The following is a 27,185-nucleotide window of genomic DNA, read 5'->3' as shown; positions in this document are numbered from 1 at the left end:
GAGCATGGATGTTGCAATTAGTTATTTTGGAAAGCTCTCTTTACAGGAGAATTTAAATATTATGTATACCACATTTCCAGCTGCTAATCAGTGTTAATTTGTTGTTCTGAGTCTGTTCCTACTATGTGGTCAGATGATTAAACAGCATTGTTTTTCTGAGGTAGATATCAAAGGTCTAGAAAAAGCTCTGTAACAGAAAATTATCTGTATAAAATTAGTACAGAAGACTTGAGCAGGGAAAATTGGTTTAATGTCTTATTAAATAACAGACAAGCAAAACAGTATGTATGGATATGTATGTACCCATTAAGGTGTTTTGGAAGCCTCGAGTAGCTGAAGACCCAAACAGTATGTTCGAGTTTGTGGGTTTCATCTTTAAGATATTAAAATATTAAAGAAGCACTACCCCGATTCACCGTTTGGTACTTTATTATCTTTTATTGCTGAACATTGTTCTTTTTCACTTCCCGGAGCTAGCTGGCCTTTGCCTCTGCTTCTCTCTGCCTGTTTCTCCGTGTGTTTGTGCTTCTGCATTCCCTGGTCTTGCCGGCTCTGGGGTTGGGACTCAGGACTCGTCGCTTCCGTAAAGGTGCCTGTTGCTAGGTAACTGCCTCCGCCAGGTACCTGCCTGGGAGAGCACCCCTCCGCATCTGGAGCATTTGGGGTTTTTTCCCCTTTTTTTCCCCTCTCAATTTAAATTTATTTTCAGTTCTGCTGCAGTCAGTTGATACAGCTGTCAGGATTCTCTATGGTTTCTATTTCTCATTCGAGGCACCTATTATAAATAGGGTATATTTGTTTTTACTTTTTTGCACCTACGAAATAGCTTAATATTCTACTTTACTAATGAACTGTGGGCTTCCTTTTTTAACTCTGAAGAGAGATGCGTACGGTGATTTCTCCATAGACAAAGTAGGAGCTATGAATATATAAATACCACTTTTGGCTTTACAAAGTTTAATTGCTTTGTATATTGTGCAGATTACTAGGATGAAAACAACTGACAAGCAGTAACACATTTGCATGTTCACTTTCTTAAGAATGCGGGCAGATTGCTGAAAAGTGTGCCAGGTTTTCATTCGGCAGGTTTACATCTCGTTGATCTCATTACAGTGTGTGTAGAGTGCTTGCTTGACCAAGGTTCTTCGCTGAATGCAAACCGTATGTTTCTAAACCACGTATTTTACAGAGCCTGTGAAAGGCAATTGCAGCAGCTGCTGCACTGAGATCGCTGGTAACAGAGCTCGAAGGGACCTCAGGAGATCATCTAGTGTAGCTCTCTACTCTAAAGTAGGATTAAGTGGTTCTGAACACTTCCAAACAGTCATAGATTTTGAGTTTAAGGCAAGAATTAGGAAATTCTCATGTTGTATTTGATATTTTAAATTGTTTTTCTTCTGTTGGTTAAAGTATAAAGCAGAGTTTGAAGGGTAGAATCCAGAATATTTCATTGAAATACCTGAAATCTATTTTTATTAAAATGTATATGCTTACAGTATCTAGAAAAGCTCTGGGCCCAGGAACTCAATAGTCATGTGCAATGTTATGGGTATAAGGCAGGCACTGAAATGTCTCACAAAGCTGAGAATCACATCAGTATAATACTTCACAAAATCTCTATGCTTTGTTGGCATTTCTAGTTAGGTTACAAGAACAACTGACTTCTGGGCAGCCTGGTAGAAGTGCAAGCTAATATCTCTTAGCTATCTTGGAGAGAGAAATTTAGATATTAGTAACTAAGAGAATTCCAGTATCCTAGTTTTAAAAATCATCACGTGCAGAGAGATGGATTGCCTTGATGTGTCCACTTGCCGTGAAGTCACTCTTCATTTGAGGCAAATCAGAGAAAAAGAAGGGAAAGGTATTGATTTACAAAATTCAAAATAGGCAACACAGTTGCAGAATTTCCTAAAGAAAGGTGAAAAAAAGGAAATTGAAAATATTCATATATTATTTAGAGTAGTTTAAACTCTTACTTTTTAAAGTCCAACTTGCAGGCTGTTAAAATATTCAGAATCCTGTAGCTGAGGATCCATTTCTTCATGTATCCAACCCACTTCAGTATAAGTCATGAAAGAGAATCTAGATTTGGGAACTCCTATTTTCTTTTATATAACACACTTCTCTGGAGATTATTCAAATGCAATTCCTCTCTGTCAACAGGCTTCTCTTAATCCTAATCAATGACTCCCTCCCCCTGTACAGGAAATGTTAATGTCCTAAAGCTTTGTCCATGTGTGATTGTTGCCTTCTAAGAGGGTAAATGAGAGTGTGCTAGCAATTGCTCTTGTGTTTGACTAAAGCCTAAATTTGTTGTTATTCCAGTGTGGAATATGTGAATAGCAAACTGATGCTTTCTTTTATATAACACTTAATTTCTCTGTGCATGGACTCTTCACATGCGTTAACAAACCACTTAGTTAATATGCTTGTATTTCAACATTTAAAAATGAGCTACTTTTGTCACATTTTAAAATAACACATTTTATTGGAAACAGCCATTAATACTGAGAATAGATTTTTATGCCCTTTTTATCTCTACAAAAATAACAAACTTTCATGTCTACTAGGTGATAAGAGTATACAAAGCTGCAATACAGCAGACATTGGATATATTGTTTCTCCCTGAAGGAAGAGAATTTCTTACAAGCACGGATGCAGTAAGCCGGGACTCAGCTGATCGTACCATTATTGCATGGGACTTCCAAAGTGCTGCGAAAATCTCTAATCAGATTTTTCATGTAGGTTTAACAACTATTATTATTGGGGTGATGATTTAGTACTTCATGCTTGTCAGTGTTGTTAAAAAGCTTTTGATATTCTAGAAGATCATTGTGAGATTTATAAAATGCTCTTAATATAAATTGAGTTTTAGCAACATTTACTTATTCTTTAAAAACAACCTGGACTTAGGCAAGTCCACTGCAGTGTAATTCTAGCTTGCCAGTGGCGTATGACGGTTGTTGCTCTAGTACTATGTTTCTGTCCCCACAGTTTTCCTAGGATAGCAAAATGGTACATTTTTCATCACCTGGAGTGAGGGTTATTGACAAATTATGTGAATTTAATATTTGCACAGTAACAGTAACCTGATATATACATATCGATACGTAGTAAGTCTAAATCAGAGGCAACACTGCCTTTTCTCAGAGGCAAGTGCAGTATTTTTCTCAGTAATCCATGCAGGCAAGAAGTTTAAAGGCCTGAATCATCAAGAAAGGCTGACAGCTTCAAAGGAGATTGCTAAGGAAGTTCACAGATGATTCTAACTTCCTCCATATTACATTGTGCTTTCTAATTCCTTACTGCTAGACCCAGTTTCCCCTCAGAAGCATGCGGTGCTCTGCCATTGAGTACACCCAGGTGCACCACCTAATGATGTTTTGATTTCAGTGCCCAGTACCTCACACTACCTAGAACTTCCTTCCCATTTCAGCACGTTCAAATGACATGACAAAAATTCTGATGTTCTTCCCACCCTACCACATGGCCCATTGTGCCCAGCGTTCACTGTCACCCTGCTGTCCCTCACTTGCAGAACCATCCTACAGCCAAAGCTTACTTAATTTGTATTTGTGGCTTCAAAATTTTGGCATTGTGTCTTTCGGCAGGACTGAAATTAGAAGAAGCTGTTCCATGACTGGTTTGGACCTGGTTGAAACCTTGCAAGAGTAGTTGATTTCTAATGCTTTTACTATGTTTTGAAACTAATCTTAATTCAATCTTAAACATGAACACTAGCCTAAAGCTAAATGTTAGCTTTTGCAGACATTTCTGAATTTAGAGCCAACAGCAGTCTGAATGACGAGTCACTATTACAAATGACTTCTGACTTTAGTAAACTTATATTTAACTGCTTGTCTTGGAAAAGTAGGGAAGGGAGAAAAACAGTGTCAAAATGGGGTGAATTATATTCCTGTCGGTGTGGCCAGAATTGCAGGGATTACAAAGGACTTGAGAACTGTATGAAGTAGTATAGAAGGGACAGTATGAATACAGAGGAAGAGCTGGGACAAGAAGAGCCACTTTCATGTCCAGACTTTTTTCCCCAAGGTTTTCCTTAGGCAGGAAGAGAATGTTTGGGTGCCAAAAGGTGGGAGTTGCCTTCCTACAGTAGTTCTGCAGTTCGTCATTCAGAGGGAGACAGGATTTTTGTCAGAAAAACTAGGAAGTCAGGATAAATATTTGATTTAATACTTGTCTTGGTGTAAGACTTTCAGTGGAGTGTAACGAGTTAAGTTTTTTCTCTGTTATGTAACAGATATTTTAGACACAACTTATGTTTACCTTGTATTTTATGGTCTTTCAAATATGCCAAGAAATAACCTGATTCTTTTGAACAAATGTTTCATTTCCTACAACAAAGCTATCTTTTAAATTATTTTCAGGAGCGTTACACTTGTCCAAGTCTGTCTCTGCACCCAAAAGAGTCTGTATTTGTTGCTCAGACAAATGGAAACTACATGGCATTGTTTTCTTCCCAGCGACCTTACCGAATCAACAAAAAGAAAAGATATGAAGGACATAAGGTATCTTTCTTCACTGAAAACTTAGTATTCAAGCCTAGAAGTAAGACAGATAACAAAGTATCAGTGCTTTTTAATATATCTGCTGATAGTGTTGGAGTATAAATGAATGATAGATATTAATTGGCTTGCTTTGCTTTCCTGTATTTTAATCAGTTTTGAATCATATACACTGAGTAAAATAGTTATTAGAAGACTTGGTGAACAGTTAATAGCTTGATTAATTATGTGTTATAGCTATATCTTAATACACTCCTGGAGAAATCATTAGTGCATGTTTATTTAGAGATACGTTTTTGTACCATGTTCATTTTCAGTAGATCACAATGAACTTACCTAATCAGTATCAGGAGTTTACACTATTATTGATTTTTACAGGTGGAAGGATTTGCAGTGGACTGTGAATTTTCTCCAGATGGAACACTCCTGATGACAGGAAGTTCAGATGGCAAAGTGTTTTTCTACAACTATAATACTGCTAGGATTATTCGCACTTTGTCTGCACATAGGGAAGCCTGTGTGAGTGCAACATTTCACCCAGTCTTGCCATCACTCCTTGCAACATGTGACTGGGCTGGAGAAATCAAGATTTGGCAATAACAAGCCATAGTTACTTTTCAGGATGTCTACTGTGAGCCTATCAAAGGCATAGGGTCAGGTGTTTCAGAATGGATAAGTCAAGGTATGCAATGCGAATTTTTGTTATGAGTAGAAGAGATTTTTTTTTTTCTGTGACCTTTAAATGTGTGCTTTGATAATACAATTAAGCTGATCTTGTGGTTAGTTGATAAAGAATTGGTCTTACTCTCTTCCCAGGCATTGGCCACAGATTTCTGCCTTTTTTATGTCAACATTCTTGTGCTCATCTAGCCCTAGACTGGCTTGAGTAGCTAAACTTGAAGAAAATTATTAATCTTTTTCTGTAGCTTTTCACTACAGCTTTCTTAAACTAGTTTTTCATTAGTTTAGCTCTCTCCCTGGTCACTGAAGGGTCAGACAAGCACCAGTGTAATTCAGGGGAAAACAGCTTCCTCTACACACAGGAAAGCAGGTGGGATTGCCTCTTTTGGAAATAGGTGGCCTTTTGATCAGCTCAGCTTATTGTAAAATTTAAAAGAATCATCTTTGTCTTTTACATCTTTAGTGTGAAAGAATTCTAAGGCAAGATTTTCAAGATAATGAGTTAATTCTGGAAGTCAATAGGTTAGTGTTCTCAAAATCTCATATCTAAACTTAAGAGTTTTAGACTTGTTTTTGTGACTGTATAAACAAAGTAAACTGTGTAAATATTTTTACTAAAAAAATAAAACACTTTTTTACATGGTGTCTGTATTTCTGTTTTACTCTTGTGCTCTTGACAAGTTAGTACTTAAGACTCTCAGGGAATCAATACTTGTGAGAAAATCAATATGCTACTTTATGTAATTTATTGCAAACACACATGGAACCTTACAAAGGCTTATAAACGGTAGCAAAAAAAAGAAATCCTTTAAGGAATGTGGGAAGACCGACTCATTTCCCCATATTTCTTCATTCTTTAGCTTATATATTGTCACTTAGAAAATTGTCATCAGGTTATTCTGTGCAGGGGATGCTCATTGACATTCAGATTGGAGCTGGGCCATTCTGCAGCAAATAGAAAATTCATTAGGCATAACTGTGCATTTGCATATGTATAGATTGCTTGTAAACTTATTTTTAACTTTGCATTCCCTGAACTTGCATTGCTTGAATCTGGAAATCATTGTAATACATTTTGTGTGTGTGTCTTTGTGCATATGGACACACACATGTATTGTATAGGCAATATGTATTCTCAACCTTAATTCCGTATAAATATAGCATGTTATCTTGCAGTGAGTACTATTAGCTTGACTTATGTTTGGTCAGATAGGTCTATAAATGTATTTTAATACAGAACATCATTCTGAATAGATTGTCTCTGTCATAGAATCCAGAAAGCGTGTGTAATAGTAATGTTTCATGTGTAACTTTTATTCTTTTGAGGTGTTGTTACACAAATACAAAAGCTCTTTATCATTTTTCATATACTTGGTTAAAATGACTTTTTCAGAGAGAGTTTCTTGGAAGACTCTTGCAAATGGCATTTGAATTAAGTAATGAGGGAAATATGTTCCATTTGTTTGTAGTTTGTGTTCCTTTTAGTTTGTACATAAGCCTGTATCAAGACTTTGGATCCAGTTTTCCTTGAACTTTTAGATTGTTTGAAATCTGGATCCAAATATTGTGGCTCAAAAACGTACGTAGTCTTAATCTTCTTATCAGCAGCTATGATGGATTTTAACAAAGGGCACTGAATTTTAGTGAACCATGCAACTTAATGCAAATAGCTGGGGAGGCTGGTCCCCCCCCACTCTCCAGAGTGTTCTCAATTTCTTGCTTCCTTTTTTGGCAGTTAGCTGTTCCATAGTACCTGGATTTTGCACTTCTGTTCTCAATTGTCTCTCTAGCATACAAGCTAACGGTATCCTTTCAGTGATGACTGGCTCAGTGATTTGGTGAGTTACTCCTAATTCAAGCTGTGGTACTAGGTTTTATGGGATTCTTTCTAGACCTTCTCCGTAAATGTCAGAAGGAGTTCAGCTGAAAATGACAGAGTAAGTGCCTATATTTTGGCAGGCTGAGTAACAACTGTACTGCATTTTATAAGAGTCTCTGTATCTCTTTCTGTCCAGCTATTTAGTTCAAAAGCTGCTATTGCCACTTTAAAACTTCTGGTAATCGGTTGTGTCTATAGGAAGGATGGGCAGTACTGTAATATATCCTTTTATCTCTTCAAGAGATTATCTTGGGCTGTTATGTGATTAAATACAGTGCTGAAAGGCCTCTGAGATAATGTGAGCCCATGCTAGAAATGTCTTATTGAATCAGGCCCCAGTCTACTTGATGGCTGCTGTATATCTGAATGAGGCTGCTAGAGAATGCTGACGCTGAGAGAGGCTCTGGATAGAGTGAAAGATCGGAGAGAACAGTCTCTGGGAATCATTGCCAATGTTGTATAGAAAAGTAACCTCATCTTGTAATTCTGCCTGTGTTCTTAGAGTTTGATTTATGTCCTGAGGCAAAGGCCTAATACAGATTCTGGTGTCTGGCATTTAAGCTTCCTGGAATTATCTTGCAAGTATAAATTTTAGACAATATATATATTAAAAAAAAAAGCTTAAATTTGATTAAAGGTAGTAGAGAACAATAAAAGAAATTTGATACTGTATGATCTTAAAGGAATTTTAAAATTCAATTACATTTGTGTCAGACTTTCAAGATGACTGGAGCTGTAATTACTTATGAGATCCAGCCAAAGTTTTATAATGCAATGAAATAATATTCACAACATTATCTTGTTAAAATCTTTCTAATATAAAACTGATTAAAACAAACTGAAATTTAATCATTGAAAATATTTTAGCATAGTGGTATCAATTAAGTTATTATGATTCAAAGACAAATTCTTCCTCACAATCTTATGTAATGAACTATAATCAAAAAATATCCACATTGCTCCATCATTCTGCAATTACAAAATACTGTTTGGGCTGCAAACAAGGATTATTATGGTCAGAAGAATCTTTTAGAATGTAATGAATTATTGGTTAATTAATTTTATTCATAAAATGGTAATCTAGAAATATTTGAATCTTGCTTTGAGAGCAGTTCTAGCTTTGTACATAGCCCTACAAGGCATTGTATATTAGAGCCAAACTAAAGATCTTCACCATTTTGAAATGATCTAGGCTGTGTAAATAAACAAGACAGATTTGTTCTAATCTGTTTTGCACTGTATCAAATGTAATAATGCGAATCTCTACCACATTATTATTTGCTACTGGAGCATTATTAATTTGGGGTGTCAGAGGATGCAAATTACTCAACTATGCCCTTATCTCAAAAACCTGCTAATTAACAGGCAGTTAGAATCACTGTGTTCGCTCAGCTGCAATGCTTTTGGTGAGTCACTAAATCCCTCAACTATAGGCCTAATCGGGAAAATAGGGTATGGCAATACAATGAAATGACCCTTTCCGTAGGGAACAGGCAAATTTAAATCTATAAGATTATGGCAGAACAGAGCAAAACCAGGAGATCAAAAAATCATGGGATTTCAAACTTTCCTTTATCCTGCTTTTAAGACAGAGTTTACATTGCTTTCAACTGAAAATATTTGCTCTGGTTTTGTTGGTTAACCTTCAGCTTATTCTCTTAATCCCACCCCCTCCTACCACTTCTTGCATCCTCGCTGTTTCATTCTCAGTTTTTCTGTCCTCATTTCAGCACCTTGTCTTCTGCATTTAGATATGTAGTAGTTTATATGCTTACACTGTATTCATCTCCTCTTCAGTACATTTCTTTTCATTTTGCTGTGCTCTAACTTCTGCCTTTCAGGCTTTTGTTCTGGCTGTCCTTAGAAAGGTAGCCAGAAATCCCAGAACACTTGCACTCCTTTCTTGTCTTTCTCTGCTTTCCAGCTTTAATGAGACATCTTACTTTTAGATATTCTCTCCTCTTTCTTAGCTTCTTTTCTGTCTACTTCTCTTTCTACCTTTGATTACTGCTTTACTGTCTTGTAGATCCTTTCTATTATAGGCTGTCCTGCAAGTTGCATCTACATCAGTATTTTAGTTTGCCAGAAATGCACTTTTTAAAAAGATCTCCCAATTGCTGTCACTTGCAATGCTTTGTTTCACAGAGTACACAAACAGCAGCACTTCTTTCAAGTGAAACTAAACCAGAAGATGAGCTCCAAAAGCATATTTAATGTGTGCCAACTGATGGGATTAGACAAGAGTTACTTTAAAGTATCCCCTACTGCCAAAGGCATGTAGTATAGATGTTGGGTTCTCAGAAATAAATGAGACAAACTCTACAAATTACTCTTGTTGGGCCATACTACTTGCTAATGTAGACATAGCCTCAGTATTTGCAAAGAGTCTTTGGCACGTTCCCCTTTCTTTGATAAATATCTTACCTATCTCTTTATGACTCACCACTCTGTTCAGACTGGTCATATCTCTGATATTTTCACACTTCAAAGGGTGGAAATCAGGGAATGACATTAATTTATGAAGGGGGGGGGAACCCAATGATGTAAGTACTTGATCTCTGGTGGTAGTAAAACTTCACAGTAAAACAAACTGACTTCTGCACAGAATCTGATTAATTCTGGCATGTGTGAGGCCCTACTCTCCGAGTTAAGGCAGAGCAATCTAGTCTATAAGTGGGAATGATGGGTTGGTAGGTGTAAATATGGCTCCTTTTGTTGCCCTAAGGTGGAAGCTTAAAGGCACTAGGTTTATTCACCTCTGTGTCTCAGTCCTTGGATATCTCTCTACATAGGCTTATTTAGAAATCTACCAGAAAATATCTAGGTAGCGCGTGGAAATGATAAAGCTTCATCCAAATGTCATTCTCCTTACATTTTCCCCATTTTGGATAAGTGCCTCTTAATCTAAAAATTGTTGCAGGAGCTCTTTGCACAAGGTTGAAATTCAGCAGTTGAAGATGCCTGAAATTGTGGTCCAGGCAGCTTCAGGTTGGATCTATTTGTCTCCAATTTTCATCAGCAGCGTCACAAAACTCTGATAATGTTTCTAGTTCTGAAAGAAATTTATTAACAAGATTTTTGAAGTGTGTCCTTAGAAAAGTAATTTGTGTAACTTATGGATAAGTGTACTGTCTCTGGTACAGACCTGTTTACCTTAAGATAGCAAATTTCTTACGTTCAGGCTGTTACTATTCTCTTGTAAGCAAGCAACAAAGAATTACCTCACAATATCATTAGGTTTATCTTATCCGTAAACTATGCTATCTTTTATCTTGTACTGCATGGCCACCTCCTCTGTTACCTTCCTGTTATGTGATATAAGTAAATCCCAGAGCCCTTCTGCCTTTAGGTGCATAAAGAATGATCTAAGTTGAGTATCAGATAAAGAATATCATGATACCTTATAAAGCAAACATTAGTTGATTCCTTCTCTCACTTTTGTGTTTTGAGTACAAAAAAAGAAAATGATACTTGTGCCATTAATATGAACCATGCATTCTGTGAACTGTAGATCAAACATCTACAGAACTTTTATCTTCTCAGATGTCTTTTTCATTCCCTGCTCTGGTACGGAAGTAGTGAGAATTGTATGGGAGTGTTTTTTTTGTTTTTTTTTTGTTTGTTTGTTTGTTTGGTTGGTTTTTTTTAATACATAATTTTCCTAGATGATTTTAATACTGGAGAGAGAGGAAGGCATGGGGTTCCTCTACAAGTATGAAAGGAAGTAACATCTCTGTTCAGTTTACTGTACTGTTCATCTCAAACTCTGTTCATTTTGGCTTCTTTCTTTCTTTATAATGGTTCAGAAATTAAATGACTGTTGGTAAGCACTCAGGTGAATTGCAACCTGATGTAAAGAGGTAATATTTGAGTCTTTGAATACTCTCCATAGGATGTGTGGTATGAACAGATCTGGAAATATGTAGAAATTCCTCTTTTTTTTCTTTTTATCTGGCACAATACATGTAGGAGAGATTAATATCAATCCCCCACAATTTATAGTCTAAGACTCAGTTCTGCAAGGCTTTTATGTAGTGCTTAAATTGACAATGTGCATGATTTTCTTCAGAGATGCTCTCCTAGAGCTGGAGTGAAGGGTAACAGTACACACAGGGCACAGTCTATGAAAGCTTTATAGAATAGTAGGAGGTTAGAAGGAAAAGGGAGAATGTGCTTGGAGGGCAAGTGGCAATATCAGGTGACAAATGACATAGAAGATAAGACCAGAAACAGGAGAAGAAAGCAAAGAGGAATGGATGTAACTAATCACAGAACATGAGAAGGAAATATGAAAAGCTTAATACTATTCATAAAAATGTATACATCAGCTGTATCAGAGAAAGGAATGCACCAGGCCTTGAAAGTGAGGGTAAATATGAGACATGAATAAAACAAGCCAGAGCATCTAGTTCTTGGAAGACATTTAGATTTCACAGCGGTGTCTGTTAGTGAAGAACATACTGCACCTTTGGCCAAAGAGGGTGACTGTTCAGAAACCTTTAACAGACTGTGGTGAATGCCTGGTTGTGTAAGCTGAAGTCAGTGAAGCTAGAAGATACGTCAGCTGAGCACTGCCTCCTGTAGCAAGCTGGGTAGAATAAGGAGCTACTTGAATAGGTCCTCTGTATATTTCTATTCTTGTCAAAGTCTCAAACTACTACAACTAGGGGTAGCTCCATAGCCCTTTTCAGATGAACGAACCTTGCTGTGCTCATGCCACAAGCTTGCTAGACCTGTGTAGTTGTGGTTGTTTGGTGATGGCCTCTAGCTAACAAATCTGCCTCTGAGCAGATGAGTTTCTTGCTCAGGCCATATTGCCATGCCAGCCAGAGCAGGTAGCTTTTGTTCTGTTCGGATTGCACCTATCTGTAAAAGACAATGTAAATTTGCCACCAGGTTGCTGCTGAGCTTGCAGGACAACCCTGCAGAATAGTGTAGTTTTCAATTAGTTAACTCCAGTATTCTTAGCAGTCTAGTTGTGGCTGCTTGCAAGTTCAGGTGAATTGCAAAATTCACCTGAGAAGCTGCATACTTCCCTGGGCAATTGGCGTTTTGAGTCCTTTACAGAGAAGGCAGCAGAGCCATGCGTTATATGATTATTAAAGTAAAGACAGTGCTTTTGGGATTCAAGCTCCTCTCATAATTTACATTTGGATCTCTGGTTTCTACTTAAGAAGTGCACTTTTTAACAATCTTTTTATTAATGATGTATAGAATATTTTCTTTGGTTTTGAACATACCAGCTAAGCTACTATACTAATTACATACCTTTAGGGATTTTTGCTATTTGTTGTGTTTTGAATGCCCTTTAGAGAGGGAAATTTGGAAGTGAGAAGTCTGAGGTTTTTCTGAGGGATTCAACAATATCTCCTGTGATTTTTACAACTGCATATGTTAAGGTGCATGTTCTTTGGTGCAAATGAACTAAAAGCCACTGTAATTACTGAAGATGTGTCCTTTCTTATGAAATAAAAATGTAACCAGGGCCTGGAGAAAACATAATCCTTGGTTTAAATGCTTGTATTTTGACCAACTTGTAAGAGGCTTTAATACTCTTGAAAATCCTGTGTTCAGATTGAGATATGATTATACAAATACTTGATATACAAAGTGGCCTTTGAATTGACATTGGTACCGCTTCATCCACCAAGCAGAAACTCCTAGTTTCATGTTCCAGTATGACTGTTTAGTGGGTCTGGGCCTTGGCACTGGGGAGACTGCTTTTCTGCTCATGTAATGTAGTCACAGGTACAAATAATGGGGAGAAAAAAGATGGCTTTCTTTCCTTCCCATTTTCTCTAATATGTTTTAAAGGATGCTGGAGCATTCCTGCAGGGACTGCAGTCCTAAAAAGCCCAGGATGTTCACCTTTGCAATATGTTTGAAAATGCCTTTTATACAGGTGTCTGCCAAGGGAGGCCTTTGAGAGACATGAGATACATTTCATGATCTGCATGGAGATCTTGGCTAAGAACAGTTTTAGATTAGGTTTTCCGAATCTACTAGGAGGACTTCTGAATAAACTCTGTTCCCCAGTATGAAATTTAACTACTGGGAAAGAGTGATCTTGCTTATCCCAGGACTTCTACTGAAAGGGTCTTTCAATTACCCTGCAGAAATTTCTCTTGAAACAAACTCACTTAAGGCTAGTGCTGTATTCAATTATTTTTTTTGGCCACAAAACTCTCCAACTTTCATTTGATGATAGCATTTTTATTGAAGTTAGGAAGCCTTTTTCAACATATCTTTCCACCAAATTCCTCTAGTTTAATAAATTCCCATTAGCGAGGGATTAATTATTCATGAACCTGAGATCTTCATGGAATGCAATAACTGTATGAGGCAATAAAAAATAGTTTCATAAGAGAACTTTTAAGAGTAAAATTTTGGCAATAATTTGAGTAAATTAAAGCAAAAATATCAATAGACTCTTCAAATATTTTCAAGATATTTCTAGAGGGATGTTATTTTTTCTTCATAACACAAGGGCTCATCATTTGCTCCTGAAATTAATAGCTCTGTTTTTATTTTTAGCATTCATAATTAAACATTAATTTGATCTCTGAATGCTTACATTTCAAATTGTGCAATCATTCCCTTTTGAGCAAGTGCTGCTCTAAATCTCAGTGAGAAAAATTCATGACGATTAAGTACATTTGAAGTGTTACTACATTATCTGGATGATTTATTTTTGCATTCATGCAGGGCCCCGTCCAATCTATGCTGAAGTTGCTGCTGGTCATAAATGACTCAATAGGAATTCCAGTAAAGGTTTCCTCACAACATCACTGTGCAAGTCTAGCTACTCTGAGTTTCTGTACAGATCTCCTCTTTTCACTTTTAAACATAACTTCTGCCGCATGTCTCAAGAACTGTTTTAAATTCCCTGGTGTTTTGCTGTTATTTGTTTCTCTGCTTCTAATATTTTTCTGCTTGTCTATCCTTAACACCTCCTCAGGACAAGAACTACTTTGTTACTGAATGTCTGTAAAGTACCCTTCCTGTCATGGGCACAATCACAAAAAAAACTGGTGACAGAAGACTTTCGGATATCAATTTTATCTGGCCCATAGTGAACATGCTAAAACGTGGCTGTGTCTCAGAGGTTACGTATGTATTAATACAACAAGAGCATCGTTAATCTCTCTATTTTGAATGTCATTTTTCATCAGCCAAAGAATATGGTGATTTATGAAAAAGGAAAACATCAAACATTTTCTGCTCATCCAGGCTACTAGTGTGGTGCCTCGTTTTCCAGAAACTGTAGCCTTCAGAACAGACATTTGTTTAGAAGTGATTTCAAGTGTTAAAATGTGCAACCAAGTGAAATAATAAAGCTTGTTTTTCTTTAATACCTCTTTGACCTTTTGGTTGCATCTAGGACTCTTCTGGTTTCTTCCTGTAATACACTGTGAAGTTAAGCTTATGTTCTTTTTATCATGTTTGTTATAGGACAAGAGTTTCTGAAGTTTTGCTCATAGAGGACCACTTCACAGGAGCAGATATCAGGGTGAGAAAAGTATAATGCATGTGCCACTTCTCTCCATATCCTCCTAAGACAGCCCCAACTGCTGGATTTCTTTTCAGGTCCCTTGAACTCTAAGACTTGAGGCCTGTCAGAATGGTTTCCTCTTGGAAACAGAGACCCAGCTCAGTCTGAGCAATGTGTTGTCTCTGGAACAGGCAGATCTTGTGTGGCTTCTTGCTGTCATGCAAAGCCCTAGGAAAGGTAGGGGGAACCAGAGGAGTCCGAAATATGTAGTGGTGGGAATTTTTGGCTTCTGAAGGGCTGACAGCTTTGAGTGCTCAGCACTTACCCACGTTCTCATACAGCTGAAGTAACCTTGTGACTGCTACAGGGTCACAACCTCTACTGGCTGGTTGAAGATGCTCATAATTAAAAGTCTTTTTGCCAAATTTATATAGGACTTCCCAGGCTGCACTTCTGAAATTACTGATACAGAGTTTTGGAGGTTTTGGTAGCTGATGGTTTCAAAGGGTGTGCGGACTCTGGACTAACCATCCAGCACATGCTTGTGTGCAAATATCACTTGAGAGAGGCCTTGATGGCAGTGGTAATCCACCCTGGTCATGTATTCTGTAGAGTACCAAAGTGTGTGCACATGGTGAGGCACAACACCTCCTCCTGAAAGGTTGGTCTTTAGCCCATCCAAGCCTGTGACAAAGCTGTCTTTTGCAGAATTGCTGGGAAACAGAAGCAGCCTAGTATTTAGTAGCATTTTTAGGAAGTGTTCTGAAAACTTTAGTGCAATAAGTAAAAGAAATAGCGCTAACAGGTTGTCTTGCAACTTTATTATGAACAGGAAAGGTCTTTAGAGTCCAAATTCCAGGAGACCAAACACATCAAATCTCAGCCTGGCGCAGCTGTGGGCTGCACAAGCAGCACTCTGCAAATGGAAATTGTCACAAGGAAAAACACATTTGGTAAGGAGAATGTTTTAGAAGAGTGAGCTCTTCACCTTTCAAGGAATCACACTGCCTAACTGGCACGTTGTTCCTCATGCTAATGTTATTGTGCAGTTTTGCATACTGATCACATTCTGTCTTTAAATTATGCTTTTATTTGTGTGGTAGTGGCCTGTCCCTCCTGTTAGTCTTTTCTGTGGCTGGGGTAAGAAATGCCTATCTAATTTTTATAACACAGCCAATTTGTTTCTCAGGTTTTGCACTGAATGTTCTCACTGTAAGGTCGAGACTCATCTGAATTATTAATTGGAAAATTTAATGATAAGAAAATTGTCATAATTTCAGTATTGGGAATAATACATATAATTTTGCAAGCTTTATGATGGAAAATATCTTGCACCTAGTCAGGATGTGGATATAAATGCAAAGATAAATGAGCACACCAGCAAAAATTTCTGCTATTTTTCTAGGCAAACAATATAATACAGCAATCAAATGGAAATCCATTTGTTAAATAGAATTCAGAGCAGGTTGCTGTAAGCTGCTGGTGAGGTTATGCTGACAAGGATCAAGATGGCTAGTTTATCTGTAGTTTGTATTCTAATTTGTCCAAATTCCTGAATAATTCTAATGTGATTCAGATGTGCAAGGCAATTAAATGTGATGGTCCACAGCCAGATAGTGTAGTTTGTGTATCATCAGTAGGTTTAAAATAAGCCCTAATGCCTTTATAAGATTTGGTGTGTGGGTTGTCCTTAGGATGGCTAGAGGCATGAATTGAATGCACTGTAAATAAACTGTGGCATAAAAACTTTCATTAGTGCCCAGAAAGCAGAGAAAATACTGATGAATGTTGAAATGAGAACATCTGATTGCAGTGGGTAGCTCCTGCCTGACAGTTGTAGGGCTGGAGGAAAGAAAAATTCAGACAACACAGAGAGGGAAAAACCTGCTTCTGACACCACCATTAATTAGGAATAGTTTTGCAGAGGTCAATGGAGTTATGCTCTAAGGTTTTCCATCTCTGGTCTTCTGTATTTCTGCTGCCATGATGTTCATTTTGCAGATGTGGGCCTAAAACACAAAGGGGCGCAGACCCTCAGGATGTCCCAATGAGCCTGTAGAAGAACTCAGAACTGATTGTCTCCCCTGATTTCCAGTGTCTCTATTGCCTGGACTGCAAGCAGCAGGCTCAGCAATAATAATTGTAAACCTAACAGCTGCCTGGATCTTGAGGGTCTGGGATGTCCCCAGATTCTGCTGCTTTCTCCCATGTTCTCTTTACTTGTGTCTCACTTTGGTTGTCTGACTGGGCCAGGTTTATATATCACAAGACATGTAAACATGCCTTTTTCCTCTTTTTTTTGCCCTACACCCCCACTCCCCCCCCCCTTTAGAATAAAGCCTGCAATATTCACAGCTGTGCCATTGCTTGCATTATGCATGCCAAAAATCTGCCTGGACAACCTATGGTACCCATGTAACAGATGCAATGAGCAAATGTTGCTGCTTGGAATACAACTAGTGGGCTGCAGTACCTGTATGAATCCATAGCAACTGAGCTGGCCTTAAAGGAATTATCCCAGATTTGTACTGGTGTAAATGGGATGAAAATCTTACCAACTGTCACCAGCCTCTGAAAGAGCGACTAAAAAGGGAAGCTTTACTTGTTGCTTTCAGCCAGCAATATTACATTCATGAGGCTTCCCCATGACTCTTGCATGTTAGTCACCTGCTGAAGGAAGTGAGTGTGCTCTCAACAAGTTGTGTGTCTCTGGGAAGTCTTTCTCAGAGGATAGGTGCTTTCTTGTTGCCTCTTTAATAGCTGTAGCAGTCCAATGAACCTCTCTGTGCAGTGCCTTTTTGAAGCCTTCCTCTTTTGCAAGAAGAGCTGTTTCTTTTAACAGAAGTTGTATGAAGCGGAATTTACTCAGCAGAAGAACAACATTAAAAAAATCAGAACAATCCAAAAGTATTGATGTTTAGCTAGTGTGGATGGTACTAACTGAAGAAGGTACAGATGTGTCAAGGTAGTCTGTGAGAAGGGATTTTGTAGTGGCTTTTTTAAAATTTATTTCCTTTAGCATGTCTGCTCCTGGATACTACTTGCAAACAAGTATAAATATAAACTGAAGTGTGTTAAGAAATGGGATACCTGCAATGGCAGTGTCTATAGAGACTTGCAGTGGGACCTAGGTGCTCTGTAGTAATTTCTGAATACTGTACGTTGAGATGCTTGCTGCACTAATGTATTGTTTCAGTTTAAGAGGGCTTTGTAAGGAGAGATGACTAGGAAGAGATGACTATGGCTTTCTTCAAATACTTAAGGACTGTCAAAAGTCAATGCCAAATATCCTGGCTCTAAGGAACTCTGGTTTTCATCTTTTGCTACACCTAGAGGGCTAAAAGGACTGCAGGTCAGGATCACGTGGTGTTGGAGCAATTTCTCTTGAGGCGAGGGGAGTTTCTTAGGGGAACTAGAATGAAATGTAGGCAGCCACATGGATGTCTAAAGAAATTAAGCTAATTGAGATGAGACTGTGAGTGAGATGAACATGCCTTATAGTTAATTAAGTGCTGCTTTCAGACTTAAACAGTATACTTGGCCTAGGAAGGGGGCTGTCTGTACTTGGTCCAATCTGTGAGGTATGCATAGTTCAGCGGTGAGGTATTGTTAGCCCAGGGACTGGCCTATGAATAGGAAATTGCAGATTTCACATCCAAAAAGAAAAAAAGATGAGGATAAAAAAATATATATATTTGGTAAAGCTAGACAGGTAATGCAATATGCATAGCCTATGCAATTACAATCAAGAGACTATTATGTCAAGTACTGTATAATCAAGTAATAAGAGACAATCCATCCTTCATAAGCTTACACTATAAAAAAAATTATCCTAACTTTTCATAAAAACAAAGTGCAAATTTTGGTCAAATTAACTTTATGGTAGGGCTTGGGAATTGTATGTGTATTTTCATGAGTTGCAAGTTAGGCTGCTTGGGTGGGAGCAACACTTTCTCTCTAAACAAAACAGAAGTTTAATCCTCAAATCAGAATACTCTTAGAAGGGAGAGACAAGTGGAGCCATAAGGAGCTCAAACAAGAAATCAAGTTTAATTGGTGCCGTCTAGAGTGCCAAAAAGTGCATTTCATCTTCCTCATCAACTGGGAATGAAAGAAAAGTAAAAGGCAGTCTAAACCTATTTTAAATAAAACACTTATTCAGGGCCTCTGCAAAGTGTGATTTCACTGCATTTGTTGTGTTTCCATACCTTGGCTTTCTGGGCTCTGAGATCTAAGTAATGAGCTGTTTATAGACATTTTTTCAATTAGACCATTTCTTCCTGAGTAACAAATGCTCTTCTGTTAAAGTGATTTAGTCTAGGAATTGTTTTTCACCATTGACACAAGTCAGGTCATTGATGGCAGGACTTGACAGCTCTAGCAAAAAACATATCACTGTAGCTTGCATAACATGATTTTTTCCCTTTAAAAAGGGGGGGGGGGAGCCAAAATGAAAATGAATGAAAACAGTTTGCACTGCTAAAAGCTTTTTCCTGGGACTTTTTTGTAATGTGTTCTAAAGATCAGGGGAACACAGTAAATGTTGTGACGAGAATGTCTTATTGCAGTTGTGTTGTGCTGACACAGCTGTCATCCTAACTCTGCCTGCGTTCTGTTATCTACCCCACAACTTGTCAGAAAAATTCATGCTGGTTCAAAACAGCAAGCCACAAGTTTTCAGTTCAGTTATATATATTCTCTGGGCAAAATATGGAAAATCACTGTCTGTTTTATCATGCATGAGCACTAGTATCTTAGAAATAATTTGTCATTTAAAAGGTTTTGATGTATGAGTTCATTTTTGTGTTCTTCCACTTTCAGGTCTCATCTTCCTCACCTTCAGATTGTTGTGATCTCCGAAAGTATAGGTGAGTAGGAATCAGAAAAGTGTATTTCAGTTCTTGTGCTAGAACTCGACTTGAGAAATTATGCTTTCATTCTTTATTTCTTGAATTATAACCTAAACACAAGAAATTTAGGCCCACATCCTCACTTTCTTGCTGGGATTAGGCATCTCATCTTAGTGTAAGTCTGGGCTTTGGGGATAAGAGCGTTTGCACATCCTGTGGAGGATGAAGATTGTGAGGTGATGAAGGATCATTGAAATAAATTGTCAAATTACAGTCAAGTGAATCATATTCCCTGAATTTATCTCCCTGCAAAAAATAATCCTACCAGATTGGAATCTGTTAACTTCACAGTATGAAATGCTGTTAATGTTGTCCCCTGCCTTGTTAGGTCAGTGGTGCAATAACTTCTTCAAGGTAAGAGGTTACATGCTCTGAGGTTCAGTGTAGGGCTTCCTCCTTGTGCCTTACTGCACAACGTAGCCCAGACTAAGAGGCTTTCTGCTGTAGGAATAAGGCTAACTGAGGGCTTAACTGGGAGCCCACTGAAATCCATAACCAGTGTATGATGAAAATATTTTTTATTCCTTGTGATTTCTTTTACGATGCCACATGTGAAGAACTGGAATGGAAAAGGACGCTGACTGGCACTGACATTACAAAGTTAATTAATCTGGGACTTGCTGCTGCTTCTCTTCTTCTAAATCATAGAGCTGTCATTGTTCAGTTAGGTACAGTAAATATTGCCACAGCTCTGCAACTCGTGTGTCTGCTCTGATGCGTAAATCACAAAGGAAAAAATCTAAATGGGTGGATAAATTTAAATATGAATTCATTAGAGTTGATTTTAAAAATAAGAATTTGTCTGAAGAATCATAGTTAGAATATTAATGTATATATATCTGTGTTGGGAGTGCTGCTGAGAAGGTATTTAATTCCCATCAGGGATCCTCTCCAGTGATTCTCTTGTATCAATTGCAGTTTTGGCCCTTGCAGAGAAAGACAGTCACCCTACTATAGCATGCAATAACTGTCTGCAGGGATGATTCTTGCCTCATCAGAGGAGGAGCTGGGGTGGGAGGGACCTTGTCACTTCAAAAGGTTTAGGATGTAGATCCCCAGGCAACCTCAAGGATCCCCCATCTGGCCCAAAGCAGAGTGCACGTTTTTGCACCATGGGTGCCGCAGAAACCTAGCGGGCAAAATTCTTTTTCATCCTAGATCTTAAATAGTGCTTTTAGAGGGATGGATCTGATCGAAACAAAATGTTCCCTCAGTGGAAGGCAGCTCCCTACCTGAATAAAGCAATGGAAGTGAAGGAAGGATGAGTTTTCTTGATGGAGAGTGTTGCCTGTACTGGTGTTGGTATTCAAGGTCACCCTCGTTGTTAGTGTTGTGTTTCCATAATGGGTTTTATTGATGTGTTCATGTCAAGGTCTTGATCACTGCAATGCCAGCCAAGTCACAGTCAGGACATCTCAAGCATTCAGACTTGCCTTTAAGAATTATCATAATTTGGTTCAAAGGCAAAGATTCAGCCAGGGTTATTACACAGAAGCCCACCCCTAACATGTTTGGCCTAGTGACTGTAGTGTTAGGCGTTAAAATATACATACCTGTGGCTAGGTAGTTTATGCAGTACCAAAAGACTTCCCCTAAGACCACCTCTATTGTCACCAAGTGTTTTTCCTCTTTTATACCACAATTGGAACAATGCAGTCTACAGATTATATTCCATCTTCATTTTCTCAGTGTTCAGTCCTTTATCTTCCTGCTCCAGGCTTGTCTATGCCTATACCTAGCATAACTGTTTTTTCTCGTGTCCATAATAAGATTGCGTCAATGCAGATTAGCAAGGCTTTGCATGAGCAGTATATGCTGATAGCACACCAGCGAGTCTTCCAGAGAGAATCCTGGATGATATGCTGATTTGAGAAGGCAACTCAAAGTACTTAATAAACACTTGGTATTAAAGTTTTGTGGAACTGTTAGTGTAGAAATGTGGGCCTGAAGCCTATTAGATACTGATTTTAACATATATGAAGAATTTACAGTTATATTGATATAAGCTGCTACCTTTTAGCCTGGAAAATTGATTATCTTTTCATGTTAAATAGAAGAAAGACAAAATTTGATAGCTTTTTAAGTTAGAATGATTGAGTGCTTTGCCAGAATTATGCTGCCTAATGAGCAGGTGTGAGGTCATGTTTAATTAGTATTATAATTATTGTAATAGCATGATAAGCATTAATATAAGTTGGAAGTAGATTTAAACGAAAAATTTGGATGGCCTGCTAGAATTAGCCCAATGTAAAGTTTAGCAAATGTTTGAGGACACTAATGTGTAAAGTAGATAATTAGAGCTGCTTTCTGCTGGATGACATTCATTAACCCCTGACCATCTTGCTTCATGAAACCGAAGGGGTTGAATTACTTAGGAACATGGCTATGAACACAGACAACAGTTGTGAGCTGTTCTTGCTTTGTCTTGTGCCTGGATGGAGGTGACTGCTTTGATTTTATGGCAATAAAGGCATGTTAATTCATGTCTCTTATTTCTCCAAAGTGAATGGTGGTGATTTCACAGGGACAAAGCAAAGTCTAACAAAGCAACTAATGATTAAGTGACTATGCAATCTGAGTACTCAGCATTTGCATGGATTATAACTTCATGATTTTTGCTTTTATCAGCTTCTAAACCTGGGGAAATGAAAGACAGCAAGAGCAGCTCTGCTAGATATCAACCTGGTGTCATTAGAATCCTTTTTCCCTTGTGATTCCTAGGAAGGGTGGAATTCTTATCTGCCCTATCCTACTAATCAGAAGCTTGTGGGGATTTGGCTTTGTAAGAATTTGTGGATACTTTATAAGACAAGTTACTTTATGAAGTAAGACTCTGTAAGAGAAGAACTTAGTAAATCTGTTTGCACTTTAAAACTTAAACTGAAGACCTATTCGTTAAAATTGCTTTACTGTGGGGAAATATTTTAATTATTTTGAGGCAATTAAGAGATTATGGGCAAGAAACTTGTAATGTAGATAATGGCTTTTGCAGTTAAAGCTTAACATCAGTGTTATGGTTTGGAATGAAAATGGGGATAGAACAGTTATACAAATAACTGCTGTTGTAGAGGATTAAAATATATGGCTCATGCTTAAGCAAATTCTCATGGCACATAGTGGATCTGTAGATAATGGTATATCCTCTTCTGTTTTTAGAACTTTATTCAGCAGAGCATTTAAGTACACACTCAAATCATTCTGAGGTCAAGTTTCTACTCAAGCACTTATTACTTCATTTAGAAAGCACTTTTGGGGGAATTAAGATAGACTGAGAAGTGATAAATGTGGCTTTGTAAGAGAGAAAGCCCTGGGACCTGAGGGTTATAAAAGATCCTGCATTGAAAGTGGAGACGAATTGCAATAGAAGGTTGTTTGTTTGTTTGTTTGTTTGTTTTGGGGGGGGGCATGATTTTTTTTTTTTCCCCACAAAGAAAAGATCTAAAACCAGCAACTGCAAAGGGCAAGATTGAACCTCAGTTGGAAGTGCATCCTATCCACAAGCAGCAATGCCTTTCTTTGCACTGGGATTCAAGTTATTCTTTTTAGCTTCAGCTAAACAAAAACACATAGCAACTAAGAATGTAGCTTTACTAATACAGTCATGAGGAAATATCAAAGAGAAAACAAAATGAGAGAGAAGTTGGAATGAGTGGCAGGCTGTTAGAGAGTGACTGAATTGCTAAACTTTTTTTTTTTTTTAAACAATGAGGCCTTTAACAAAGATATGGAGGAAAAAATTGAAAAAGGATGAAAACCTGCTATTGTTGTCAATATAAGACTATGTAGACCGGAACATATCAAGACAGAATGTATGCAGGTCAACATGTCTGCCCCGTGGTCATTAGAAGCTGTTGCTTACACTGAGAATTGATGTTAGACCCAAGGTACTTTTCAAAACTGCATCAGCCCTTTTCTAAAAAGTGACATAAATCTTAAAGGTTGGAGATGAGCACTGTATGGGAGTTACCGGTTTAGAAAATTTGGTACTGAGGCACCTCAGATCTAATGATTCCGAGAGGGATATTGGAGTCTGGCAAACCTGCAATTGAAACTGTGCAGAAGGACTGACTGAACTAGCACAGGACTTCACAACAGCATAGCTGAAAATAAACCATCAAGATTGCCAGTGAGGGAGGAAGAACACTAACCCTGCAGGGCTCACGTCCATTGTGAGCAAACCCAAAGCTCTTTGCGAACATCCAGTATTTTACCACAAAATGGTGACAAAATTACCACTAACACAAAAGGGAAGTATTTGAAAAAGTAAGTGATAAAAGTGGAAAGGAGTGAATTGTTTAATTGCTGGTTGTAGCGTATCAATTAATAGGCATAGTGTTTAAGATCAGACAGAACCATTAGATGATCTAGTCTGACCTCTCTATATTATGTGCTCTGTCATCCTATACTGATGGAAGTGTTAAAAGATGGAGAATTTTCCAACCACTTCTCTAAGTATTTTGTTCCAATAATTAATCACACTCATGGTTGGAAACTGTACATGGGAAATCAGATATTGGCTTCAGCCTTCAACCATTGGCTTCTGTTATGTTATTCTCTGATAGATTCCTGACACCTTTAGAATATAGGGGGTTTTTTGGATTTTTGGGGTTTTTTTACCTTTCAATTTCTTTTTGACAGCAACAAATGGTTTTGAATTGCTGTAAGTCTCTGGCTACAAGGTATTTCTTCCAGTTCTCACCTAAAGGCTGGGGCTTGGTTTGGCACCACCTTCCTGTCTGCAGTGTCCTCTAAAAAGTTTGTACACCTGCACTGGGAGCAGAGTTCGATACTGTGGGTCTTCCTCGTGGCCTATAATCCTCACTCTGTTCCTGCTCACTATTTCCAGGTTGCTCATCTGAAGCTCACGTTAGCCACAGCATTGCATAGGGATATAATTGCTTGCTTTCAGATGCACTGATTTCCAGGAGACAAGCTTCCATTCTATAAACGTGGTCTGGCATTGTTTGCATCAAAATGCAAAACTTTAAATTTGGCTATATGAAAATACTTGTCTTTCAAATGAGGAGCTTTGCTTATGAGTCACTCTGATCTGCATAGTCCCCTCTTTTCCTTGTACTGCCTTTTTGTACATTGGGTTTGGACAACTCAGTGTTCATTTTAAAATATTCTGGTGTTCAGCAGTAGAAAGGTGAGTAGGCTATTCACTGAAAAGAATTAGAAACAATTAGAGGCCTGAAGGGAGTCTCTGCCAAAGAATGATTGAGAGGACCAAATCTGCATAATTCTTCCAAGAGATATTTAAGGAGAGAGATCATAATAGTCTGAAAGGATTACAAGGTTGTAAACATGAAAGGAGGAGAATAATTGTATAGGCAAGTCCAAAGATGTCAATTAGTACATTAAAATTAAACAAGGAGAAATTAATCTAAGTAGCTGTATAATCTTGTTCTGTGATAGATTTTGGAGTGGAAATTCATTTTATTTAAAAGTGCTGGAAGGGGAAAGGATTAGTTGGATAAATTTTCTGGTTTGGGAGAAGAAGTTAGAAACTGTTGATTGAAAACTACCTATTTTCATCAAGACTTCAATTTAGAAATTTAAGCTATTTCTGAACTTTGAAGAGTTTCAAAGAAAGTGATATTTGTTATTCAAAATTACTGATATTTTGATTTTTAGCCTTAACTTGGGATGAGAGAATATTTTTGCATCTGAAAAAATGCATTTGTTCTTCATGAGTTCATAATGCTTAGGCAGCATTGTTTTTCTTAGCGAATTTTACCCTATTTCACAGGTATCTTTTTGTATTCTTATCTGTTTTAATATAAGATTTGGTATGTCTCACTGTGATCTATTCCTTTGTTTTTCCCTGATCAGTGTTCTGTGTCATTTACATTTTGATTTCAGTTTTCATTCATTAAAATGACATTTCTCATCTTCTGCTTCATTGCACTGTTGAGGACTTGCCACTTGTTTTCATCACCCTTTCTGTTCTTACTCTTGGCAAATGAAACAATTAATCAAAACAAAAAATCCTGCTCTGTGTACCTACAAGCCTTGCAAAAGGATTTGAATACTTCAGACATCCTTTGGAGTAGATGTAGCCAGGTTTCCTGGCCATATGGAGATATATCAGCAATTTTATAGCACTTGGGAGAAAATTAGGCTTTTCTGTCATTGGGAAAAACTATTTCAAGGCAAATTCTCAGACACAAGGATGGTGAGTTCTTTGGCTGAAGAACTATTGTTCTATATTTCTGGACGTAAGAATAACGACAAATCCGTCAAACTATCTGCATGAATGAAAGATGGAAATAGGATGTTCTGAGGACAATGTTTTAGATATTGCCCTCCATTATTAATGTCCTTGAGAAGATAAATACTCTGAGAAATGCTGTAGCAGTCAGGCCTACCATGCATTTGGTCACAGGGTGTCTTTTCATTCTGAAGAGGATATTATTCATTTGCTCTTCCAGCCTCTACCATTTTGTATAATTTTAACCGTGTTCAGTCTCCTAAAACTTCAGTTGCTATTAAATCTGTACTTGGGCCAAATTCTTTGTCTGGTGGTACAACAGAGCCCTGCTAAAGTCACAGTGCACCACAGTAAGTTGAGAGCTTAGTCCAGATAGACGAAGTGAAGAAAACTGGGCAGTTGGTTTTAAGTATCTCCAACTGCATATTCCAAAAATCTATTCAGTGACAGAGCTTTTTGATTGATTTAATTGCAGTGTAAAAATTGAACGTATGCAAAAATATAAAAACAACAATACAAAGAAAAACAGTATTGTGAAAAAACTGAGCATCTCTCTTGTCTTATACCCCAGGTTTCCGTGTGGTTGTCTCAAGAAATCAAAAACAATCTGCCAAAAAATGAGGAAGTCCTTTGTTATAACCTTTCAAAGTTCTGTTTCGTTTGGAAAAAATAAAATGAACAATGGTTAAATTGGTGAACCTGAGTGAAATTTTGAGTGAACTATTAAAACTTTTTTCTCATGTTCATTGAAAATGTGCAAACTTACCATCAGTTATTCAGATTAAAGAGAAATTTAAAATATGCAACACATTAAAATTGAGTAATTTTTCTAGCTATTTTGATCAATTCAGTGGAAGTTTGTTACAGGGCTACACATTGTTCTGTAACAGAACTTGTTACAGAAAAATAAGTTACAGCATTATAGCCTACTTACCATGAAAAAACAGTACTAATTGGTTGAAAAGGCCGATTTCAGTCTACATATCAGTGCACCTAGTGTGGGAAAATGAGCTAGGTGAAGCATAGAAGTAGACTTTGCCACTGCAGTGGAATGAAAGATCATAATAGAACAGGATATTAAATAATCAGATATGTAATATCTTGCAGAAACTTAATTTTGTATAATTGCCAAAATAGCAGTTTAGTGTCAAATAATGAATGTTAATATGAAAAGGTTAATCTGATACTGTTCTCTGGTTCAGTAAATATCAGGATTTATTCTTCTGTAGCTTACATCTTTTCTTAGGTAAGGTAAAAGGTAATTTTCGCCTCTTGAATGCCAAATCCTAGTATTATTGAATAGAAAAATGAATGTTTTGCCTCAGAGATTGTCTAAATTTTATATACCTCAGTGAGTCAACAGTAAGATTTTTTTCCCCCCATCTGCTTTTTATCTTAGTCTTTTCAAGGGGAGATAATGACTTTTCTGGATCTCCAAGTTTATTTACTGCAGATCAGATTCTGCCATAGAAACAGCTGGCCC

The 27,185-nt window shown here is 37.6% G+C and overlaps 1 protein-coding gene across 3 annotated transcripts in view; it reads left to right on the top strand.

The window, feature by feature from the left end:
- Positions 1-5,858, top strand: part of WDR25 (WD repeat domain 25) — a 68,480-nt gene extending 62,622 nt beyond the window's left edge. For all 3 annotated transcript variants that reach the window (XM_026079718.1, XM_026079719.1, XM_026079720.1), the window contains 3 exons: positions 2,571-2,741; positions 4,389-4,529; positions 4,905-5,858. In XM_026079718.1, the coding sequence (XP_025935503.1) occupies positions 2,571-2,741; positions 4,389-4,529; positions 4,905-5,126 (534 nt within the window). In that variant the 3' untranslated portion in view covers positions 5,127-5,858. The remainder of the gene's footprint in view (positions 1-2,570; positions 2,742-4,388; positions 4,530-4,904) is intronic.
- Positions 5,859-27,185: the final 21,327 nt, after the last annotated feature.

Source organism: Apteryx rowi, unplaced genomic scaffold (genome assembly GCF_003343035.1).
Source record: "Apteryx rowi isolate R43461 unplaced genomic scaffold, aptRow1 scaffold_5, whole genome shotgun sequence".
Taxonomy (NCBI): Eukaryota; Metazoa; Chordata; class Aves; order Apterygiformes; family Apterygidae; genus Apteryx; species Apteryx rowi.
The sequence above is the reverse complement of the archived record's forward strand: the minus strand, read 5'-3'. Positions and strand labels throughout refer to the sequence as shown.